General features: G+C 45.8%; 1 protein-coding gene across 1 annotated transcript; it reads left to right on the top strand.

The window, feature by feature from the left end:
* Nucleotides 1–2,413: 2,413 nt before the first annotated feature.
* On the top strand, nucleotides 2,414–18,098 carry WDR31 (WD repeat domain 31). Its single transcript, XM_049784841.1, has 9 exons — nucleotides 2,414–2,527; nucleotides 3,086–3,218; nucleotides 6,602–6,676; nucleotides 10,078–10,222; nucleotides 10,321–10,421; nucleotides 11,659–11,726; nucleotides 13,241–13,382; nucleotides 14,793–14,955; nucleotides 17,937–18,098. Exons 1-9 carry the CDS (start codon nucleotides 2,481–2,483, stop codon nucleotides 18,095–18,097), a joined length of 1,035 nt encoding a protein of 344 aa, XP_049640798.1. The 5' UTR covers nucleotides 2,414–2,480; the 3' UTR covers nucleotide 18,098.
* Nucleotides 18,099–18,443: the final 345 nt, after the last annotated feature.

The raw sequence follows: 18,443 nt of genomic DNA, 5'->3' as shown, positions 1-18,443 counted from the left end.
GGCAATATCTGGTAGTACTCAGGGCCTACTCCTGGCTCTGTGCTCATCTGTGCTATTGATGGTGCTTGGGTTATCATTTAGGGTGCTAAGGATCAAATTGTGGTTGTCCATGTTGTATATGAAAACATTTCCATAAGATTATCCTTTGCCTGTTGTCCCACCTTGACCCTCCAGGTGGGGGCGCTGTTGAGGGCCAAATAAATAGCTTAGGTTCCTGGGCTTGGGGGGTCTTTTGCCAGAGTTGACTGGCTGGCTAGAGGTGTTTTGGAGCTAGCAGCAGGCTGACAAAGGACTCTCTCCTCACCTAACCTTTTAACTCTTAACCTTCCTGTCTGTGTGGCTTATTTGCTGTGGATAAATATTACCAAGATCTCCCCCCACAAGGGGATAAGGGGATGGGAATCAATTTCTCATTCTGGGAGCTCTTTGAGGATACACAAATAACCAATAAAGGAGTAAACGGGACCCAACAGGCCACTACAACACAAGTGCCCTACCATTGTACTATTTCTCCAGCCTTATCTCTTAGTATTTGAAAATTAAGGTGTTTTTTTTTATTTGTTTGTTTTTATTTACTGATGCTTTATTGGAGGGATGAGGTCCTATGGACTTAAAAGTACCCTACAAGGGCCATAGAGATAGCATGGAGGTAGGGCATTTGCCTTGCATGCAGAAGGACAGTCGTTCGAATTCCGGCATCCCATATGGTCCCCCTAGCCTGCCGGGAGCGATTTCTGAGTGTAGAGCCAAGAGTAATCCCTGAGTGCTGCCAGGTTTGACCCAAAAACAAAAACAAAAAAAAAAAGGATGCTACAGATGGAGGGACAACTACTATAAACAATTAGCCTTTTTATTTTTATTTTTATTTTATTTTATTTATTTATTTTTGGTTTTTGGGTCACACCTGGCAGTGCTCAGGGGTTACTCCTGGCTCTACGCTCAGAAATCACCCCTGGAAGGCTCAGGGGACCATATGGGACGCCGGGATTCGAACCACTGACCTTCTGCATGAGAGGCAAACGCCTTACCTCCGTGCTATATCTCCAGCCCCATAGCCTTTTTTTTTTTTTTTTAAATTTACTTTGTCACATGGGGCCAGAAATAGTACAGCAGTAATGCGTTGTTAGCCTTGCACACAGCCGATTCAGGACAGACGGTGGTTCTAATCCTAGCATCCCAAGTAGTACCCCGTGCCTGCCAGGAGTGATTTCTGAGTGCAGAGCCAGGAGTGACCCCTGAACGCCACTGGGTGTGACCCAACCCCCCCAAATTACTTTACCCATAATTGACATAGTTGATCATAATACATTTGTTTCCAGATAAAAGAAAGTAAAATTATTTTTTAAAGTAGAAGTAAAAGGAAATGAAAAAAAAAAAAGAAAGAAAGTACAGTGACAAGCAAATTTGTGGAAATTATTGTATCTCCAATGAGGTTACTAAGTCACTGTCAGAAGATTTAGTAACCAAACCCTTGTTGTTAGCTAACCATTCTGTTATGTCTCTTGTTCCTGAACATTAAATGACTTTAGGTACACATTGACATCTAAATTGTGTGCTACTATGAGGATGACAGTATTAAACAAAACTGAAGTCCAGGAATTCAAAGCACTATTGCTTTTGTGGAACCTGTTTTTGGCTGCCAGGTTTCCCAGAAGTATGAGAAGTCACCAAAAAATGTTCTGGTGACATCAGCCCAAATACTGGCATACATGGATTTTGGTCAGATTAGTGTCTCTGCAGAGAGTCTTAGAGGAGTGATGAAGTAGGGCCATAGAAAAAACGGTGATGGACTCTGGGTGATGGATGTAGCAGGCATGGCTTTGGCAGAGTGGGGGCTTAGCCCGCCCTCTCCTCCCAAGATTGCATCTTTCAGCTGTGTACCACGATTTTTCATAGCTTGCTTTCTATCTCTATTTTTGTTTTGGGTTTTATTGGTGGGGGCACACCCAGCAGGACTCAGGGATTATTCCTGGCTCTACGCTCAGAAATTGATCCTGGCAGGCTCAGGGGACCATATGGGATGCCAGGGATTGAACCCGGGTCTGTCCCGGGAATGCAGTGTGCAAGGCAACTGTCCTACCACTATGCTATCACTCTGGCCCTAGTTTTATTTTTCTTTGAAGAACAGAGTCTGTGGATCTGGCTGGTTGTAAACATAGCAACTACATGAATATGTACAATTTAAACAATTTCATTTTTTACCATTTTTTCCTAATAAAATGATGAGTTTGGGGATGGGATAGTTGAGAGGGCTTTATCACATACTGGGTTTAATCCTGAGTGCCACTAGGAGCAAACACCAAGTAGTTCCTGGCCACCCCATGTATCCTAAAACCTAACCAACAAACAAAAAAAATTAATCACTTGTGTTATTTTTGCTAAACAGGGAACAGACACACTTTCCAGCAGCCACAGGGATACTACTGCTCAGGCACAGTCTAAAACAAGCTCATCTGGTTTCTTTTAGGTTCTGTTCTGAGATGGGGAAACTGCAAAGCAAACTCAAATACAGCACTTACAAATACAGGTATCAGTTCTACTATGGGGCCTCAGTCCTATCATGGAGTAGTCTTGTCATTGTTACCATTCTTCCCTCGAGGAGGGCTGGGGGTGTGGATCAAGGGAGGCACCTTGCACATAGGAAGCCTTGCTTTCCACGCCTGGTGAACCACTCCCTGAAGTGGCCATGCCCAGACCCCAGCATGCTAATGCAGCCCCCACAACAAAAACTGAAAGAGGAAGAAGGTAACTGTGACTTTTCTGCAATAATCTGGGCTGTTTCCTTTTCATTACAGAGTCTGCTTATTTGTTAGTATCTGCAGCCATGCTGCCACTGGCCCAGCATCTTAGGGAATAATTCTCATGTGATCAAGGATTCCTGAGTATTTCTCTTTCTCAGTCCATCCTTCTTTCACCCTGGGCATTTTCAGACTTACCACCCTCATTTCTGGCAATGTCCATGAACCTCCTTCTCTTGACTCTTTACTCTGTCTTCTTAGTGTGCCACGATTGGCTGCCTTGGCACATTTTCTTGACTCTACTCTGCAGTTCTGTGCTGTGGAGACACCTGTTCTCCTCTCTTTAGCAGGCCTGATGGAATCATAGAAGAGAGAGTACCAGCTAAGACTTTGCAAGAATATAGTCCAGCTCATGTGGATTCTGTCTCTGTGGTTGCTGCTCTGCGCTCAGATCTTTGTGTCTCTGGAGGCAAAGATAAGGTGAGCTTTGCTTCCCTAGGAAATCCACTTATGAGAGGGAAGGGAAGCTATTTTGAAAGGCTTTCCAGGTTTTGCATTTCTGGCCATAGTATCAAATAGTGTAAAAATATGGGCTTTAGGAATTAGAAAGACTGGGTTTAGCTCCCTCCTCTGCTCTTTCCTATAACTTCAGGCAAGACTTAAATTTCATGAGCCTTAGTGTCCTTATCTTTTTTTTTTTTTTTTTTTTGGGCCACACCCGGTGGTGCTCAGGGGTTACTCCTGGCTGTCTGCTCAGAAATAGCTCCTGGCAGGCACGGGGGACCACATGGGACACCGGGATTCGAACCAACCACCTTTGGTCCTGGATGGGCTGCTTGCAAGGCAAATGCCGCTGTGCTATCTCTCTGGGCCCTAGTGTCATTATCTTTAGGTGTCAATAAAAATGCCAACCTCAGAGGACAATTGTGAGGATTAAATAGTATATCCTGGGGCTGAAGCAATGGTACAGTGGGTAGGACGCTTGCCTTACATGCAATTTACCCAGGTTCAATCCTGACACCCCATAGGTTCCCCAAGCTTTCCAGGAGTGATCTCTGAGCACAGATCTAAGAGCTAAGTCCTGAGTACTGATGAGTGTGACATTAAAAAAAATATGTCTGGGCCCGGAGATATAGCACAGTGGCATTTGCCTTGCAAGCAGCCGATCCAGGACCTTAGGTGGTTGGTTCAAATCCCGGTGTCCCATATGGTCCCCTGTGCCTGCCAGGAGCTATTTCTGAGCAGACAGCCAGGAGTAACCCCTGAGCACCGCCGGGTGTGACCCAAAAACCAAATATATATATATATATATATATCCTTAGCACTGTGCCAAACTACCCACAGGATTTGGTAGGGAGAGGGGTTGAGGCAACACTACACTTAGTGATGCTCAACAGTTACTCCTGGTGCTCAGGGGACCAGATCTGGTGCTGGGAATTCAGGCCAGAGCTGCAGCCACCATGCTGCATGCAAGAAAGTGTCTCACCTCTTACATTATCTCCCCACCTCCTACAAGCTTTTTGTGAATGACAGATTACTTTAATACAACTAATTTATTTATTTATTTATTTATTTATTTATTTATTGGGTTTGGGGCCACAATTATTTATTTTATATATTTTATACTATATTTATATTTATACTATTACTTCAGTCACTCCACATCATCACACATATAGGAGCTATTTGCAAGCAAGAGGAGCCTCCAGTCTTACCTTTTATGCTGCTTTTTTGTCAGATGTCCATACTGTTGTACATCTGTGTTCCTTCTTTTCATGCTTCTGTCCTTCCTCCCCATGTCACTTTAAATCTGTTTTCTTTATGACCTTCATGTTTGTACTCATCACTGCTAAGATACTGGCAAAAGAAATGGTGATTCTCTCATAACCAGGAATGGTTCTACCTTTCAGTAGCCTATTCTGTGTTCAGACTCCATTTTCATGTTGTATTTCACAAAACAAAACAAAAAAAGATATCTGTGCTTTCACATTTTAGTTTTTTTTGTTTGTTTGTTTGTTTGTGATGCTCAGGGGTTACTCCTGGCTATACACTCAGAAATCGCTCCTGGGTTGGGGGGAGCATATGGGAAGCCGGGGGATCAAAGTGTGGTCCGTCATACGTCACCAATGTGCAAGGTAAATGCCCTACCACTGCACCACTGCTTCAGCCCCTGTTTTCACATTTTAACACTTTTGAAATGACAATATTTAGAAGTAGGTAGAATCTGGTATAATGATTGGGTGGAATTTTGTCTTAAAGTTGATGTCTTGGATATATGAAATTGCATTTCTATGATTCTTACCTGTGAGGAGCAACCAGGGCAAGGGTTAGTCTCTCCTTGGCAGATGAAGAAACTGAGATTGAACTAGGTCCTGTGCTAACAGGATCCTGCTCTTGCAGTGAACTGCAGAGATTTAAGCCAGAGCCAAGGAGCTTTAAAAACCCTGTGTTGGTGGGGCCGGTGAGGTGGCGCTAGAGGTAAGGTGTCTGCCTTGCAAGCGCTAGCCAAGGAAAGATTGCGACCGCGGTTCGATCCCCTGGTGTCCCATATGGTCCCCCCCAAGTCAGGGGCAATTTCTGAGCGCTTAGCCAGGAGTAACCCCTGTGCATCAAGTGGGTGTGGCCCAACCCCCCCCCCCAAAAAAAAACCTGTGTTGGAAGAGACTCATGATGAAGTTATAAAGCATATGCCTGAAGAAAGGATGGTGAAAATACTTTAACACAATCCTCTCTGGAAGTTAAATTCCTGAAGGAGGTTTTCTGGTAGTAAAAAATATGTATGGGGCCAGATGTTAGCATAGCAGATAGGGCATTTGCCTTGCATGCAGTCAACCCATATTTAATCCCCAGCATCCCTTATGATTCCCTGAACCCACCAGGAGTGATTTCTGAGCACAGAGCCAAGAAGTAATCCCTTAGCACCACCAGGTGTGACCCAAAAACAAAACAAAACAAAAAAATGTGTAATCATATAGTCCTCTGGTCCCTCTTTTAGTTACCCATGTGGACAGAGCTAGGAATAAGTCCTGAATATCACCTGGTGTGGGCCACAAACAAAAGCAAAATAAAGTGATGTGTGATTTCCTTCACAATAGTGTAACTATACTTAGTACTTATGAACTATACACTTCAAAATGATTTATATTTCAGATTTAAAATATCAGAAGTAGGAGCTGGAGTGATAACAAAGTGGTAGGGCATTTGCCTTGCACACAGCCAATCCGGGTCAGACCTAGGTTCAATCCCTGGCATCCCTTTTGGTCCCCTGAGCCTGCCAGGAGTGATTTCTGAGTGCAGAGCCAGGAGTAACCCCTGAGCATTGCCCAGTGTGGCCCAAAACAATAATTATATATATTATATACAATTATATATTACATATAATATATATCAGAAATAGGGCTAAAGAAATAGTATAGCAAGAAGTGCATTTATCTTGTGCAAAGCCAATCCTAGTCTGATACCTGAGCACGGCTAGGAATGATCTCTGAGCACATAAAACATGTAAGAAATAAAAATAAAAGGGCTAGACAGTTAGTGGGAGAAATAATCCTTATTAGAGTTCTACTTCAGCATCTACCATGCAGGTCCACCTGAATCATTTCCCTCATGGGCGCTATTCCAAACTCATCAGTAAGGCTCAGAGAAGTGATTCCTTGTCTTGAGGAGAAAACAAGGAATATCAAAAGATCAGAAAAGAAATTCTGGGGGACATAGGAGAAAAATACAACGGTAAAACTCTAATACTTAATTCAAGTTCCTTGACAAAGAAAGAGAAATTAGATAGTGAATGAAGGAACCTGTTGCTTCCTTGAGGGGTGTGAGGTGTTTCACTTATACTAAAACCTTCTAATCACTCTCTGCAGACAGTTGTGGCCTATAATTGGAAAGCCGGAAATGTGGTGAAAAAGTTCAAAGGACACGAACGAGAAATCACCAAGGTAATTGTTGGTGTCACGTGATTGTTTCAGAGGGAATTTGGACCTAAATAAATGGATCCCTAATACTTTACATAGGAGAATTACTGAATATTCCATCTTTTTGGGGGTGAAAGAAGGTTTGGTCACAGTTAGTGGTGTTCTGGGGACCATATATGGTGTTAGGGTCACAGCTGACTTAAGTCTATGCAAGTTATGTATGCGAAATACTCAACTTCATTGCCTTTACTACTCATTGGACCCTGACTATTTCATCTGAAGGAAATACTGGGCTGGGAATGATGTACAGTAGAAGGCTCTTGTCTTTCATGAGGCCAACCTAGGTTCAATCTCTGGCATCTCTTATGGTCCACCCCCAGAAGTAATTCCTGATTTTAGAGCCAGGAGTAACTCTTGAGCACTGGCAGGTGTTACCCAAAAACATAACAAATGTAAAACAAGAAATAAATGTGGGGTTTACCAATGTTCTAGGGAAGTGGTTACTCAGGAAGAGGAGGGGCTGCTGAAAGTTGGAAAAGTGTTGTACTTGAAATCCTGTCAGTAACAGAACTGTAAACCAGGGCACTCAAAAAAATTTTTTTGTTTTTGTTTTGTTTTTTTTGTTTTTTTTTTTTTTTTGGATCGCCCCTAGCGGCACTCAGGGGTTATGCCTAGCTCTGAGCTCAGACATCACTCCTGGAAGGCTCGGGGGACCATATGGAATGCCGAGAATTGAACCCGGATTCGTCCTGAATTAGCCACATGCAAGGCAAATGCTACTGTGCTATCATACCAGCCCCTCAAAATTTATTTTATTTTATTTTATATTTTGGAAGGGGTCACACCCGGCAGCGCTCAGGGGTTACTTCTGGCTCTGTGCTCAGAAATCGCTCCTGGCAGGCTCGGGGGACCATATGGGATGCTGGGATTCAAACCACTGTCCTTCTGCATGCGAGGCAAATGCCCTACTTCCAGCTATCTCTCCGCCCCTCAAAATTTATTTTTTAAAAAAATGCCTGGCACTAGAGCTACAGTACAACACTGCTTGCTTTGAACATGACCAGCCCAGGTCTGAATCTTGGCAATACATATCATCCCCCAAACATCACAAGGAGTGATCCTTGAGCATAGTCAGGAGTAAACCCTGAGCACTGCAGGGTATACCCATCCCAAAAAATGTGCCTGTCAAGCAGATTGTTGGCGTCAGGGAAACTGGGGACATTCGTAGATGAATGTGGACATTGGTGAAGGAACTGGATGTTGGAATATTGCAGTGGTCCTCAAACTATGGCCCGCGGGCCACATATTGTATTTGTATCTGTTTTGTTTCTTCATTGCAAAATAAGATATATGCAGTGTGCATAAGAATTCGTTCATAAGTTTTGTTTTTACTATAGTCAGACCCACCAATGGTCTGAGGGACAGTGAACTGGCCCCCTGTTTAAAAAGTTTGAGGACCCCTGGAATATTGTATGCTTGAAACCTAATGATGACCCCAAAAACCGAAACAAAAGAAAGTTAAAAAAAAGAGAGAGAGGCCAGAGTGATAGCATAGTGGTAGGGCATTTGCCTTGCATGTGACCAACACCAGGACGAACTCCAGTATGGTCCATATGGTCCCTGGAGGCTGCCAGGATCGACTTCTGAACACAGAGCCAGGAGTAACCCCCTGAGAGCCACTGGGTATGACCCAAAAACCAAAAAGGAAAAAGAGAAAAAAAGAAAGAAAAAGAAAGGAAGGAAGGAAGGAAGGAAGGAGGGAGGGAGAGAGGGAGGGAGGGAAGAAAGAAGGAAAGAAGGAAGAAAGGAGGGAGGGAGGGAAGAAGGAAGGAAGGAAGGAGGGAGGGAGGGAGAGAGAGAGAAAGAAAGAGAGAGAGAAAGAAAGAAAGAAAGAAAGAAAGAAAGAAAGAGAAAGAAAGAAAGAAAGAAAGAAAGAAAGAAAGAAAGAAAGAAAGAAAGAAAGAAAGAAAGAAAGAAAGAAAGAAAGAAAGAAAGAAAGAAAGAAAGAAAGAAAGAGAAGAAAGAAAAAGAAGAAAGAAAGAAAAAAATGCCTGGGCCTTTATTTGATGCCTTAATGTTCTACTTTAAAAGCAAACCTCGGGCCCTGAGAGATAGCACAGCGGTGTTTGCCTTGCAAGCAGCTGATCCAGGACCAAAGGTAGTTGGTTCGAATTCCAGTGTCCCATATGGTCCCCCGTGCCTGCCAGGAGCTATTTCTGAGCAGACAGCCAGGAGTAACCCCTGAGCACTGCCGGGTGTGGCCCAAAAACCAAAAATAAATAAATAAATAAATAAATAAATAAATAAAATAAAAGCAAACCTCCAGCCTATCTATTGCTACAGGGGAGGTGTCAGAGATGAGGCTTAGTTAGCTCTTGAAGGGGGTAGGGGTTAGGCTATACCTAGTGATGTTCAGGGCTTACTCCTGGTGGTGCTCAGAAGACCATATGGGATATTGGGGATCAAGCCAAGGGTCGGCCACATGCAAGACAGGTATCCTTCCCTCTATCCTAACTTGGCAGCCACATGTATTCAGGGCTTATGTATTTACTATATCTGGTACAGTCAAAGATTCTATGCTCAAGGAACCTTCTAGTCTATTCAGGGGCGGTGGAGTTAGGAGAAAGCAAAGCCAGTGGTGTTTGAGGATGCTATTTAGTGCTAGAGATAGAACCAGAGTTAGCTGCATGCAAAGCAAGCACTTTTATTGCCATCTTATCTTTCTTGCCCCTGTTGGGAAAAATTTTTAAATGTCAACCATAGCTGAACAAATATTTGTGAGGTGGCATAGGGAGTAGAGTGAACTTCCAGCAAAATGATAAAAGGCCAACTTACACACCTCCTATCTCTATAAAGTCCCCGCCCCCCAAAATTAACCAAAAATTGGGCCAGAGCGATGGCACAGCTGTGGGACATTTGCCTTGCATGCGGATTACCCAGGATGAACCGCGGTTCAATCTCTGGCGTTCCATATGGTCCCCCAAGCCAGGAGCGATTTCTGAATGCATAGCCAGGAGTAACCCTGAGCATCACCAGGTGTGGCCCAAAAACAAACAAACAAACAAACAAAAAATTAACCAAAAATTAAGAGGCAAGATCTGTAAAAATGAAACTAGACATCAGATGCAATCTTACAGCACAGACATATTTAAAAGCCAGAGTGTGTTTGAACGGCACTGAGTAAACATTGTTCCCAGCGCACTGGTTTTCAGACCATTGTTCTATTTGAAAGTCCGATCAAGGGCCAGAGAGATAGAACAGCAGGTAAGGTACTTCCTTTGCATGCAGCCAGCCTGGGTTCAATTCCAGGCACCACAATGGTCCCTCAGCATCACCAGGTGTAGCTGTGGAGGCCTCCCAAGTGTAACCCACAGACAAACGAGAAGGAAGTGCAAGCACACTGGAGCCTTTTTCTCTCTGAGCAGATCACATGTGCCTCCCAGTCGGACGTGTTCTTCAGCGCTTCTCGAGACAGGAGGGTCTTGATGTGGGACCTGCACAGCTCAGCTCAGCCCCTGCAGCAGCTGGCAGGCCATGCCATGGTGATCACGGGGTTGGCCGTGAGTCCAGGTAAAGCCATGCAGAGCTCTTCCAGTGGCCCTGTTACCCTCACTAAGCCTGGTAGCTGGGTCCAACTCACAGCTGTCCCCTGGCCCTTATTTCCAAAGATTCCTCACAGCTGTGCTCAGGCTCTCGAGACAACACGCTGCTTCTCTGGGACGTGGGGCGTGGCCAGTGTGTGGAACGTGCAGCAGTCTCCCGGAACCTGGTAGGGATTTCGCATCAGGGCCAACCAGAGCAGAAGGGATGAGGGGAGGGCCAGGACCCCATCGAAGACTAGGGCAACCAGCACCAGGCATTGGAGAGGCTGGGGTTAGGTCCTGCTGGGCCTTCTCTGTCTGGCCTCAGTGGGTTACAATGGCAGCCCTTTATATTGGAAGATTCCTTCAGAATATCCTTATAGAAGTCCACTACCCACCCCCTTATCATACACACAGGAAGAGATACTTTAAGACATCCTGAACATATCTATAAGCCATGGATAATATTGATCCCTGTTGATACCTTCACTTTAGATATGCATACATACAAAACTTAACTTACAGGACCTGAGCAATAGTACAACAGGTAGGGAGCAGCTTCCGTCCCCAGCACCCCATAAGCGCCATCAGGATTGATCCCGAACCAGACCAGGTGTAACCCCTGAGCACCAATGAAAGTGGGCCAAAAATAAATAAAATAGAACAGTGTACTGAAGGCTAGTATTTTCTGTAGAACATTGGTATTGAAACACCACAGCCTTCCTCCACTGGTACCAGGGATTGAACCCAGAGCCTCACACGTATGAAGCATGTGCTGTATCACTGAGCCACATCTGGGTCCCCATCTTTTCTCATTTTGAAGACAGTTCTCAGTGTGGGGGGTGTGATGGCTCAGTGCTGTTTCTGTGTGGCCAAGAAACAGGTTATCTTGGGTTGTTTCTGAAAGCGGTTTTGTGCTGGTCCAGCAGGGGGCGCTAAAAATAAGGAGAAAATAGAATGTTTTGGGAGCCCTTAGAGGTGTTTGTGGTGGTGGTAGGGATGATTTTCAGGGGTGTGTGTGTGCGTGTGCGCACACGCGTGTCTATGTGTGTTTTCAGTACCTCATCTTATATTCTGCCCTATCTTCATGTGTGTATGCGTGTGTATATGTGAGTGTGAGTGTGTGGCTGTTTTTGTGTGTATGCACCCATGCCTATCACTAGCTGTCACTAGCCAGCCAGCAGCACACATCTGGTTCTGGACATCCTGACAGCACCTTTGGTTACTTTGGAACTCATACTGGCCACAGCTACAACGGCAGATGCAGCGGGTGGGCCTTCAAGTGGGTGTCTGAGGCACGAGATCTTCCTCCAAGTCGAATCCATGAGCTCAGTTTTTCGGAGAGGCTAGTGAGCACCTTTCACCAGAATAACAATAGAGGACTGGCTTGGGATGGAGACCCTCTGAAAGCTGTGTTTCTTCCAGGTCACTCACTTGTGCTGGGTCCCTCGAGAACCATACATATTGCAGACCTCAGAGGACAAAACCCTCAGGTAGGCTTCTGTGGCGGTAAAGTGATTCTGGGGAAGACTTGCGGCTCTGTTCCCACTCTTCTGGGCCAAAGACCTGCTCTTGGCTGGGCCCTCTGGGATCTGGCCTCTGGAATCCCTGGGGACAGTGTGAGTGGTAGAGGGTCAGTATTTACTCTGGAGGGTCTCAAAGTAGCTGAGCCAGCCTACTCCCCTCAGGAGACAAATTCAGATGAAACTCAAAATCTATTTTTTTTTGTTTACTTTTTTTTTTTTTTTTTTGGTTTTTAGGCCACACCTGGGGTTGCTCAGGGGTTGCTCCTGGCTGTCTGCTCAGAAATAGCTCCTGGCAGGCACGGGGTACCATATGGGACACCGGGATTCGAACCAACCACCTTTGGTCCTAGATCGGCTGCTTGCAAGGCAAACACCACTGTGCTATCTCTCCAGGCCCCTCAAAATCTATTAAGGCGGGCTGTGGGTCTTGGGCTTCGGGCTGCTGGTGCTTGGGTCATCCTGTGGGTGAGTCCCCGAAGCTGCCGGACCCAAAAAACCAAAACAAACAAACAAACAAATCTATCAAGGCCTGATTCTGCTTTTGGTTCCTGAGGTTGTCCATCACCCAACCCCAAGTGAAGCCCTCCACCGGGAAGGGGACTCAGAATCACCCTCAAGGGAGGCACAGAAAGCAAAACATCACCAGAAACTTTGGATGTCATAAGATTTCACTTAGAAAATGTCAAGAATGAGATAATGAAGTAGGAATGAGACAAGTGACACATTTTGGTGCACACATGGCCCAGGATGGCTTCAGCCACTAAAACTTTCCTGTAAAAATCTGGAATGATGCCTGCTCCTCTGTATCATTAGAAATACCTTTTAAAAAATAAACTTGGGGGCCGGCGGGGTGGCGCTAGAGGTAAGGTGTCTGCCTTGCAAGCGCTAGCCAAGGAATGACCTTGGGTCGATCCCCCCGACATCCCATATGGTCCTCCCAAGCCAGGGGCAATTTCTGAGCACTTAGCCAAGAGTAACCCTGAGCATCAAACAGGTGTGGCCCGAAAAAACACACACACACACACACACACAAAAATAAAATAAAATAAACTTGTTGAGGCTGGAGCAATAGTACAGAAAGGAAAATTCTTGTATGCAGCTGACCTGGGTTCAATCCCCAGTATACATAGGGCCTTCTGGCCCTGCCAAGAATAATTTCTGAGCTCAGAGCCAGGAGTAAGCCCTGAACACCACTGGCTGTGGTCCCTAAAACAAACAAACCACAAAAAGCCACTTGAAACAGAAATATACTACTGTCTAGTAGTGGAAGCTGTGTCCCAAACAACCAGACTCAATGGTGCAACTTAAGATGTGAGGCTGCCTTTCAGCTCTGCTTACTTCCTGTCAGCTTGGTGTTTTTACAATTGGTCAGTTGGAGACTGCCATTCAGAGCAATCACAACATTTCACTCAGACCTGGAAAAGCATGTGTACTTGAGACCTGTTTCTGGCAAACTAATTTTTTGCTGTCATTTCTTCCAGATTATGGGACAGTCGGGGGCTGCGGGTTGCTCACATCTTTCTCACAAAGCAGCACATTCAAACATACTGTGAGGTCAGTGAGGATGGACACAAATGTGTCTCCTGCAGCAGTGGCTTTGAGGGGGAAGGCTGTGAAGCCACGGTAAGAGCTGGCATGGTGGTGGGATGGCTGGTTGCTAATGTTTCCACTCCTAGCTTCAGGCTCCTGCCTGTCATGGGCTGCACAGTCTGAGTGGTCTTCAAGTTGAACTTGGGATACTCTGAAAGGCTCATAGAAAGAAGGGAGAGGTGAGAGTCAAGCTAGGGAGGCATGAAAGAGGGAATGGCCCACTGATGCCCTGATCCCAGCAAGAGCAGCACAGTGTGAGAAACCCCATGTATACCCCCTATATATTCAGTCTTGTGAAAGGGGTTGTAGCACCCTGTCTGCAGTGTTGGATGGGAGCAGGGGCCCATTGTGTCCCTTACCTGAGTGCCTTTCCATGTGATGAAGTCAGGGGTAGATTACCTAGGTGCCTTCAAAGTCCATTGGTCAACCCAGCTTTAATCTCTAGCATCCCATGTGGTTCCCAATCATCAGCAGGAGTGATTCTTAAACATAGAACCATAAGTAACCCCCTGGACTTTGTCAGGTATGGACCCAAAGCCAAAAATAAAAGGTTGCCTAAGAGATCAAAGAGTAGTGGAGTCCAGGTACTTAACTTACATGCATCCATCCCCAGTTTGAATCTCTACCACCACATAAGTTTCCCCCAAGTAAATTCCCCCAAGATGTCACTCCTGAGCAGAGCCAGGAATAGCCCCTATGCACTGTCAGATGTGGATCCCTACCCCCACCAAACCCCAAATATAAAGGGTTATCTAGGGCCAGACGTCAAACCTGGTCAATTACATGCATGGAGTATCTTTTGGGGGGAGCAGTCACACCTGGTGACACCCAGCGGTTACTCCTGGCTATTTGCTCAGAAATTGCTCCTGGCTCGGAGGACCATATGGGACACCAGGGATTGAACCCAGGTCTGTCCTGGGTCAGCCACTTGCAAGTCAAGTGCCCTACCACTGTGCTAATAGCTCCGATTCCACACTGATTATCTCTTAAGTGCTGTTTAAGGCAGCTCTTGAGCTATTAGAGAAAGGGGTCCCTAATTATAAGGAAGGCAGAAGCTCTTCTCATACGTCATCAGCACCATTTGAGGCACAGTTGGTGCCACTGTCTGGACAAATGGCTGGGTTCGGGCCGGGAAGGTGGCGCTAGAGGTAAGGTGTCTGCCTTGCAAGTGCTAGCGTAGGACGGACCGCAGTTCGATCCCCCGGTGTCCCATATGGTCCCCCCAAGCCAGGGGCAATTTCTGAGTGCATAGCCAGGAGTAACCCCTGAGCGTCAAACGGGTGTGGCCCAAAAGCCAAAAAACAAATAAACAAACAAATGGCTGGGTTCATGTGTGGGGATAGGTGAATCACAACTGGGTGATGATGTGGGTATCAATGAACAAAGTAGGGAGGGAGCTCAGGAAACAGAAAGGCATGCATGGCCCATGTCATTACTTTGCAGTTATGGGACCTAAGACAGATGCGGAACCCAATATGTGAATATCGAGGACATTTCCAAACCGTCGCGTCCTGTGTTTTTCTACCAAGATCACTGGCCTCAATGCCCATGATTGCTACCTCCTCACATGACTGCAAAGTGAAAATTTGGAATCAAGACTCTGGAGGTAAGGCGAGTGCTGTGAGGTACCAAAAACCCCAAAGGTTTCCTTAAAATGGTTTCTTGCCATCATTCAACAAGTCCAAGCCACTGTGCCCTATCAGAACGCAGTTCATTCACAGTTAAGAAATGCCACCAAGACAAGGCTGGAGTTAGCACAGCAGATAGGGAGTTTGCCTTGCATTTGGCCTACCCGGGACAGATCTGGGTTTGATTCTCGGCAACCCATATAGTCCCCAGAGCCTGCCAGGAGTGATTTCTGAGTGCAAATTCAGGAGTAACTTCTGAGTGCCACTGGGTGTGGCCCATAAACCAACACCCCCCAAAAAAAGGGAAGAAAGAAATGACATCAAAGAACTAGAATCTCTGACTTATGTGGTGTAGTTCCATCATCTGTATCCCTGCCCCATGGTGATGGACTCACCGCCAAGAGCACACTTCTGCCTTTTATATTCAACTTGAAGTTGAATATAAATATAATATAATATATATAATATAATATAATGCTCATCAGCTTTTAAATGGTGATTCTCAAAAGTCAGAATGAAACCAAATTAGTTTTATTTTTATTATTTGTATTTATAATAATAATTATCATTATGTTTATATATAAACACAATATAATGCTATTATTATTATTTTGAGTTTTGGCTACACTCAATGGTTTTCAGAGCTTACTCCTGACTGCACTCATGCATCACACCCTGGATCTCAGGAGGCCATAAGGGGTATCAGGGATCAAACCATGGTCAATTGCATGTAAGTTAAGCACTGTGTTTTCTGTACTATTGTTTCTGCCTCTGTGTTTTAGTTGTTGCCCTTTTTTCCATGTTTGGGCTACACTCTGGTGTGTCCAGAGGGTTGGTTACTCCTGAATCTTTATCATGGTTCATTCATATAGGATGCTAGAGATTGAACTCAGGTCACTAGAGTGCAAGACAATTGCCCTACCCACTATACTTCACTCTGGCTTCCTCTATTCCTCATTTTAATTTTATTTGTGGTCCTAGGGATTGAATCTATACTTTCTACCATTGAGCCACAGTTACAGTCCCAGAATTGTCATTGCAAAATTCATTTTCACAGACTAAATGAAAGCCTCAGCTCCTGCTGAGGTTGAGGTTGAAGAGGAATAGTGTTGAAAAGATTCCCTCCTCTTGATTTGGCTGCAAAACCTTGAGGTATAAGATCATGACACCTGAAGGCAATAGAAAAAATATGTTTTAAGGAATGCAACTCCCCACAGCTGTTGATGAAACCGTATCCTGGAGCTCCCTTTTTTTTTTTTTTTTTTTTTTGGTTTTTGGGCCACACCCGGCGATGCTCAGGGGTGCTCAGAAATAGCTCCTGGCAGGCACGGGGGACCATATGGGACACCAGGATTCGAACCAACCACCTTTGGTCCTGGATGGGCTGCTTGCAAGGCAAACACCACTGTGCTATCTCTCCGGGCCCTCCTGGAGCTCCTTTCTACTAGGGGTATGGTCGGAGTAGAGTCATCACACTGTAAATATTGGCCAAGACTACAAATGAAGATTATTGGTGTTTTTAGTGAGCTGGCCTTCCAGCACCCAATTGCCTCCCTACCCTTCTGTCCTGATACCAAGGTCTGTTCCAAGCAAATGAGAGGGTCGTCCTCTTGAAGAATACACGTGGGGCCATGCCTGAGAGTTCACAAGATACTTCCCTCAGGAGGGCAGCCTCAGCCCTTCATGGGAGCTGTCTGCCTCAGCTGCACAGGTGGTCCTGGTCAGGGGAGGACGGTAATGCTTCAGAGGCTGTGAGCACACACCGGACATGGGGAAGAGGGGCAAGGCATGTGAATGGAGCTTTGATGTTCAAGATGTACACAGAGGGAGTCTGGATTCCTGGAAGCCCCAGACTGTCCTCCAGGCTCCCATATCACCTTGTCTTGATGGGGAATGCCCCTGAGAAAGTAGCCTCTGAGTATCACTATCCTATTTGTCCTGCCCTGTGTTGCCTGGCAGGTCACTGAGGGAAGTTTTTTATTTTTGGCCTCAGGGGCCACTCCTCCTGATTTGGTGTTTGGAGGTTATTCCCAGCAGTTCTTAGGATACCATGTGGTACCAGGGCGAAGTCAAACTGGGTCTCTTGCCTACAGACCATATGCTCCAGCCTGTCAAGCTATCAGTTTGGTCCCTAAGGACAATTTTTTTTTTCTTCATGATTTTATTTTTGGGCCACACTGCAGTATTCAGGACTTACTCCTGGCTCTGCACTGAGGAATTACTCCTGGGAAGCTGGGGAACCATATAAAATGCCAGGAATTGAACCTGGGTCAGCTGAGTGCAAGGCAAGCACCTTACCCATTGTGCAGTCACCCCCACCAAGAGGGCAACTTTTGTTTTTTTTTTTTTGGTTTTTGGGCCACACCCATTTGACGCTCAGGGGTTACTCCTGGCTATGTGCTCAGAAATCGCCCCTGGCTTGGGGGGACCATATGGGACACCGGGGGATCGAACCGCGGTCCTTCCTTGGCTAGCGCTTGCAAGGCAGACACCTTACCTCCAGCGCCACCTACCCGGCCCAACTTTTGTTTTTTAAACTTTATTGATTAATTGATTGATTAGTTCTTGGGCCACACCCAGCAGTGCTCAGGGGCTACTCCTGGCTCTGCACTCAGAAATTGTCCCTGGCAGGCTGGGGGGCCATATGGGATGCTGAAAATTAAACCAGGTCCCTCTTAGGTTGGCCACATGCAAGGCAAACATCCTACCACTGTGCTATCTCTCCAGCCCCAAGAGAACAACTTTTTAACATGGCCTTGGAGTGGAGTGTGGTGGTATTCAGAGGGATCACTATTGTCAGGTTCATCCAAGTTCTGATGCCTCTTGGGCACAGATGTCCCATTGATGTAGCCCATCTGCTGGGCTCTTTTTCCTCTGGCTTCAATTTGCACAATACTTGCCTGCTTCATGCATTTCCCAAAGGCAGCTAGATCTGACCTGTTTGCCCTTCCTTTCCCAGCCTGCCTCTTCACCTTGTCTCTGGATGGGTCTGGACCTCTCACTTCCCTGGCTGTTGGTGACACCAACTCTTTATTGTGTGCGAGTTTCAACAGAGGAATTCACTTACTCAGAGTGGACCAGAACCAAGGGCTGAAACTGTGGCAAGTGGCAGCTTTTTGAGGCCAGGAGACAGTCTGCAGAAAATAGCAAACCCTTCTTTCTCAGTGTGTTTGTGTGTTGTTCCATGTACCTTGAAGGAACCCTTGATTAGAATCTCTTCGGTCCAGGGATTCCGTATCAGGTGCCAGTATAGAAGCAGGAACCATGCACAACGTTCCAGCAAAGTTAAACCCAAGTGCAGGTTTTAGTGAGCATGGGGGATTGTTCTTTAGCTTGCCTGGACTCCAAATGCTGGCTTGCACCAAGGAGCCTGAGACCTCTGACTGTGAGACACAGAGCAGCAGATCTGCAGTCACTGAACTTCTCTGTGTCTCTGCAGAAGACAAAACCAAGAAAAAAAGGAAAA

Source organism: Suncus etruscus, chromosome 1 (assembly GCF_024139225.1).
Source record: "Suncus etruscus isolate mSunEtr1 chromosome 1, mSunEtr1.pri.cur, whole genome shotgun sequence".
NCBI lineage: Eukaryota > Metazoa > Chordata > Mammalia > Eulipotyphla > Soricidae > Suncus > Suncus etruscus.
Note: the sequence above shows the minus strand (reverse complement) of the source record. Positions and strands in the feature narration are given on the sequence as shown.

Bases quoted from the DNA above. Each gene is read 5' to 3' on its own strand.
- WDR31 (XM_049784841.1), top strand. From the start codon at position 2,481: ATGGGGAAACTGCAAAGCAAACTCAAATACAGCACTTACAAATACAG. The intron at 10,223-10,320 runs GTAAAGCCATGC...TTATTTCCAAAG, and splicing joins GGGGTTGGCCGTGAGTCCAG to ATTCCTCACAGCTGTGCTCA. The intron at 13,383-14,792 runs GTAAGAGCTGGC...ATTACTTTGCAG, and splicing joins GGGAAGGCTGTGAAGCCACG to TTATGGGACCTAAGACAGAT.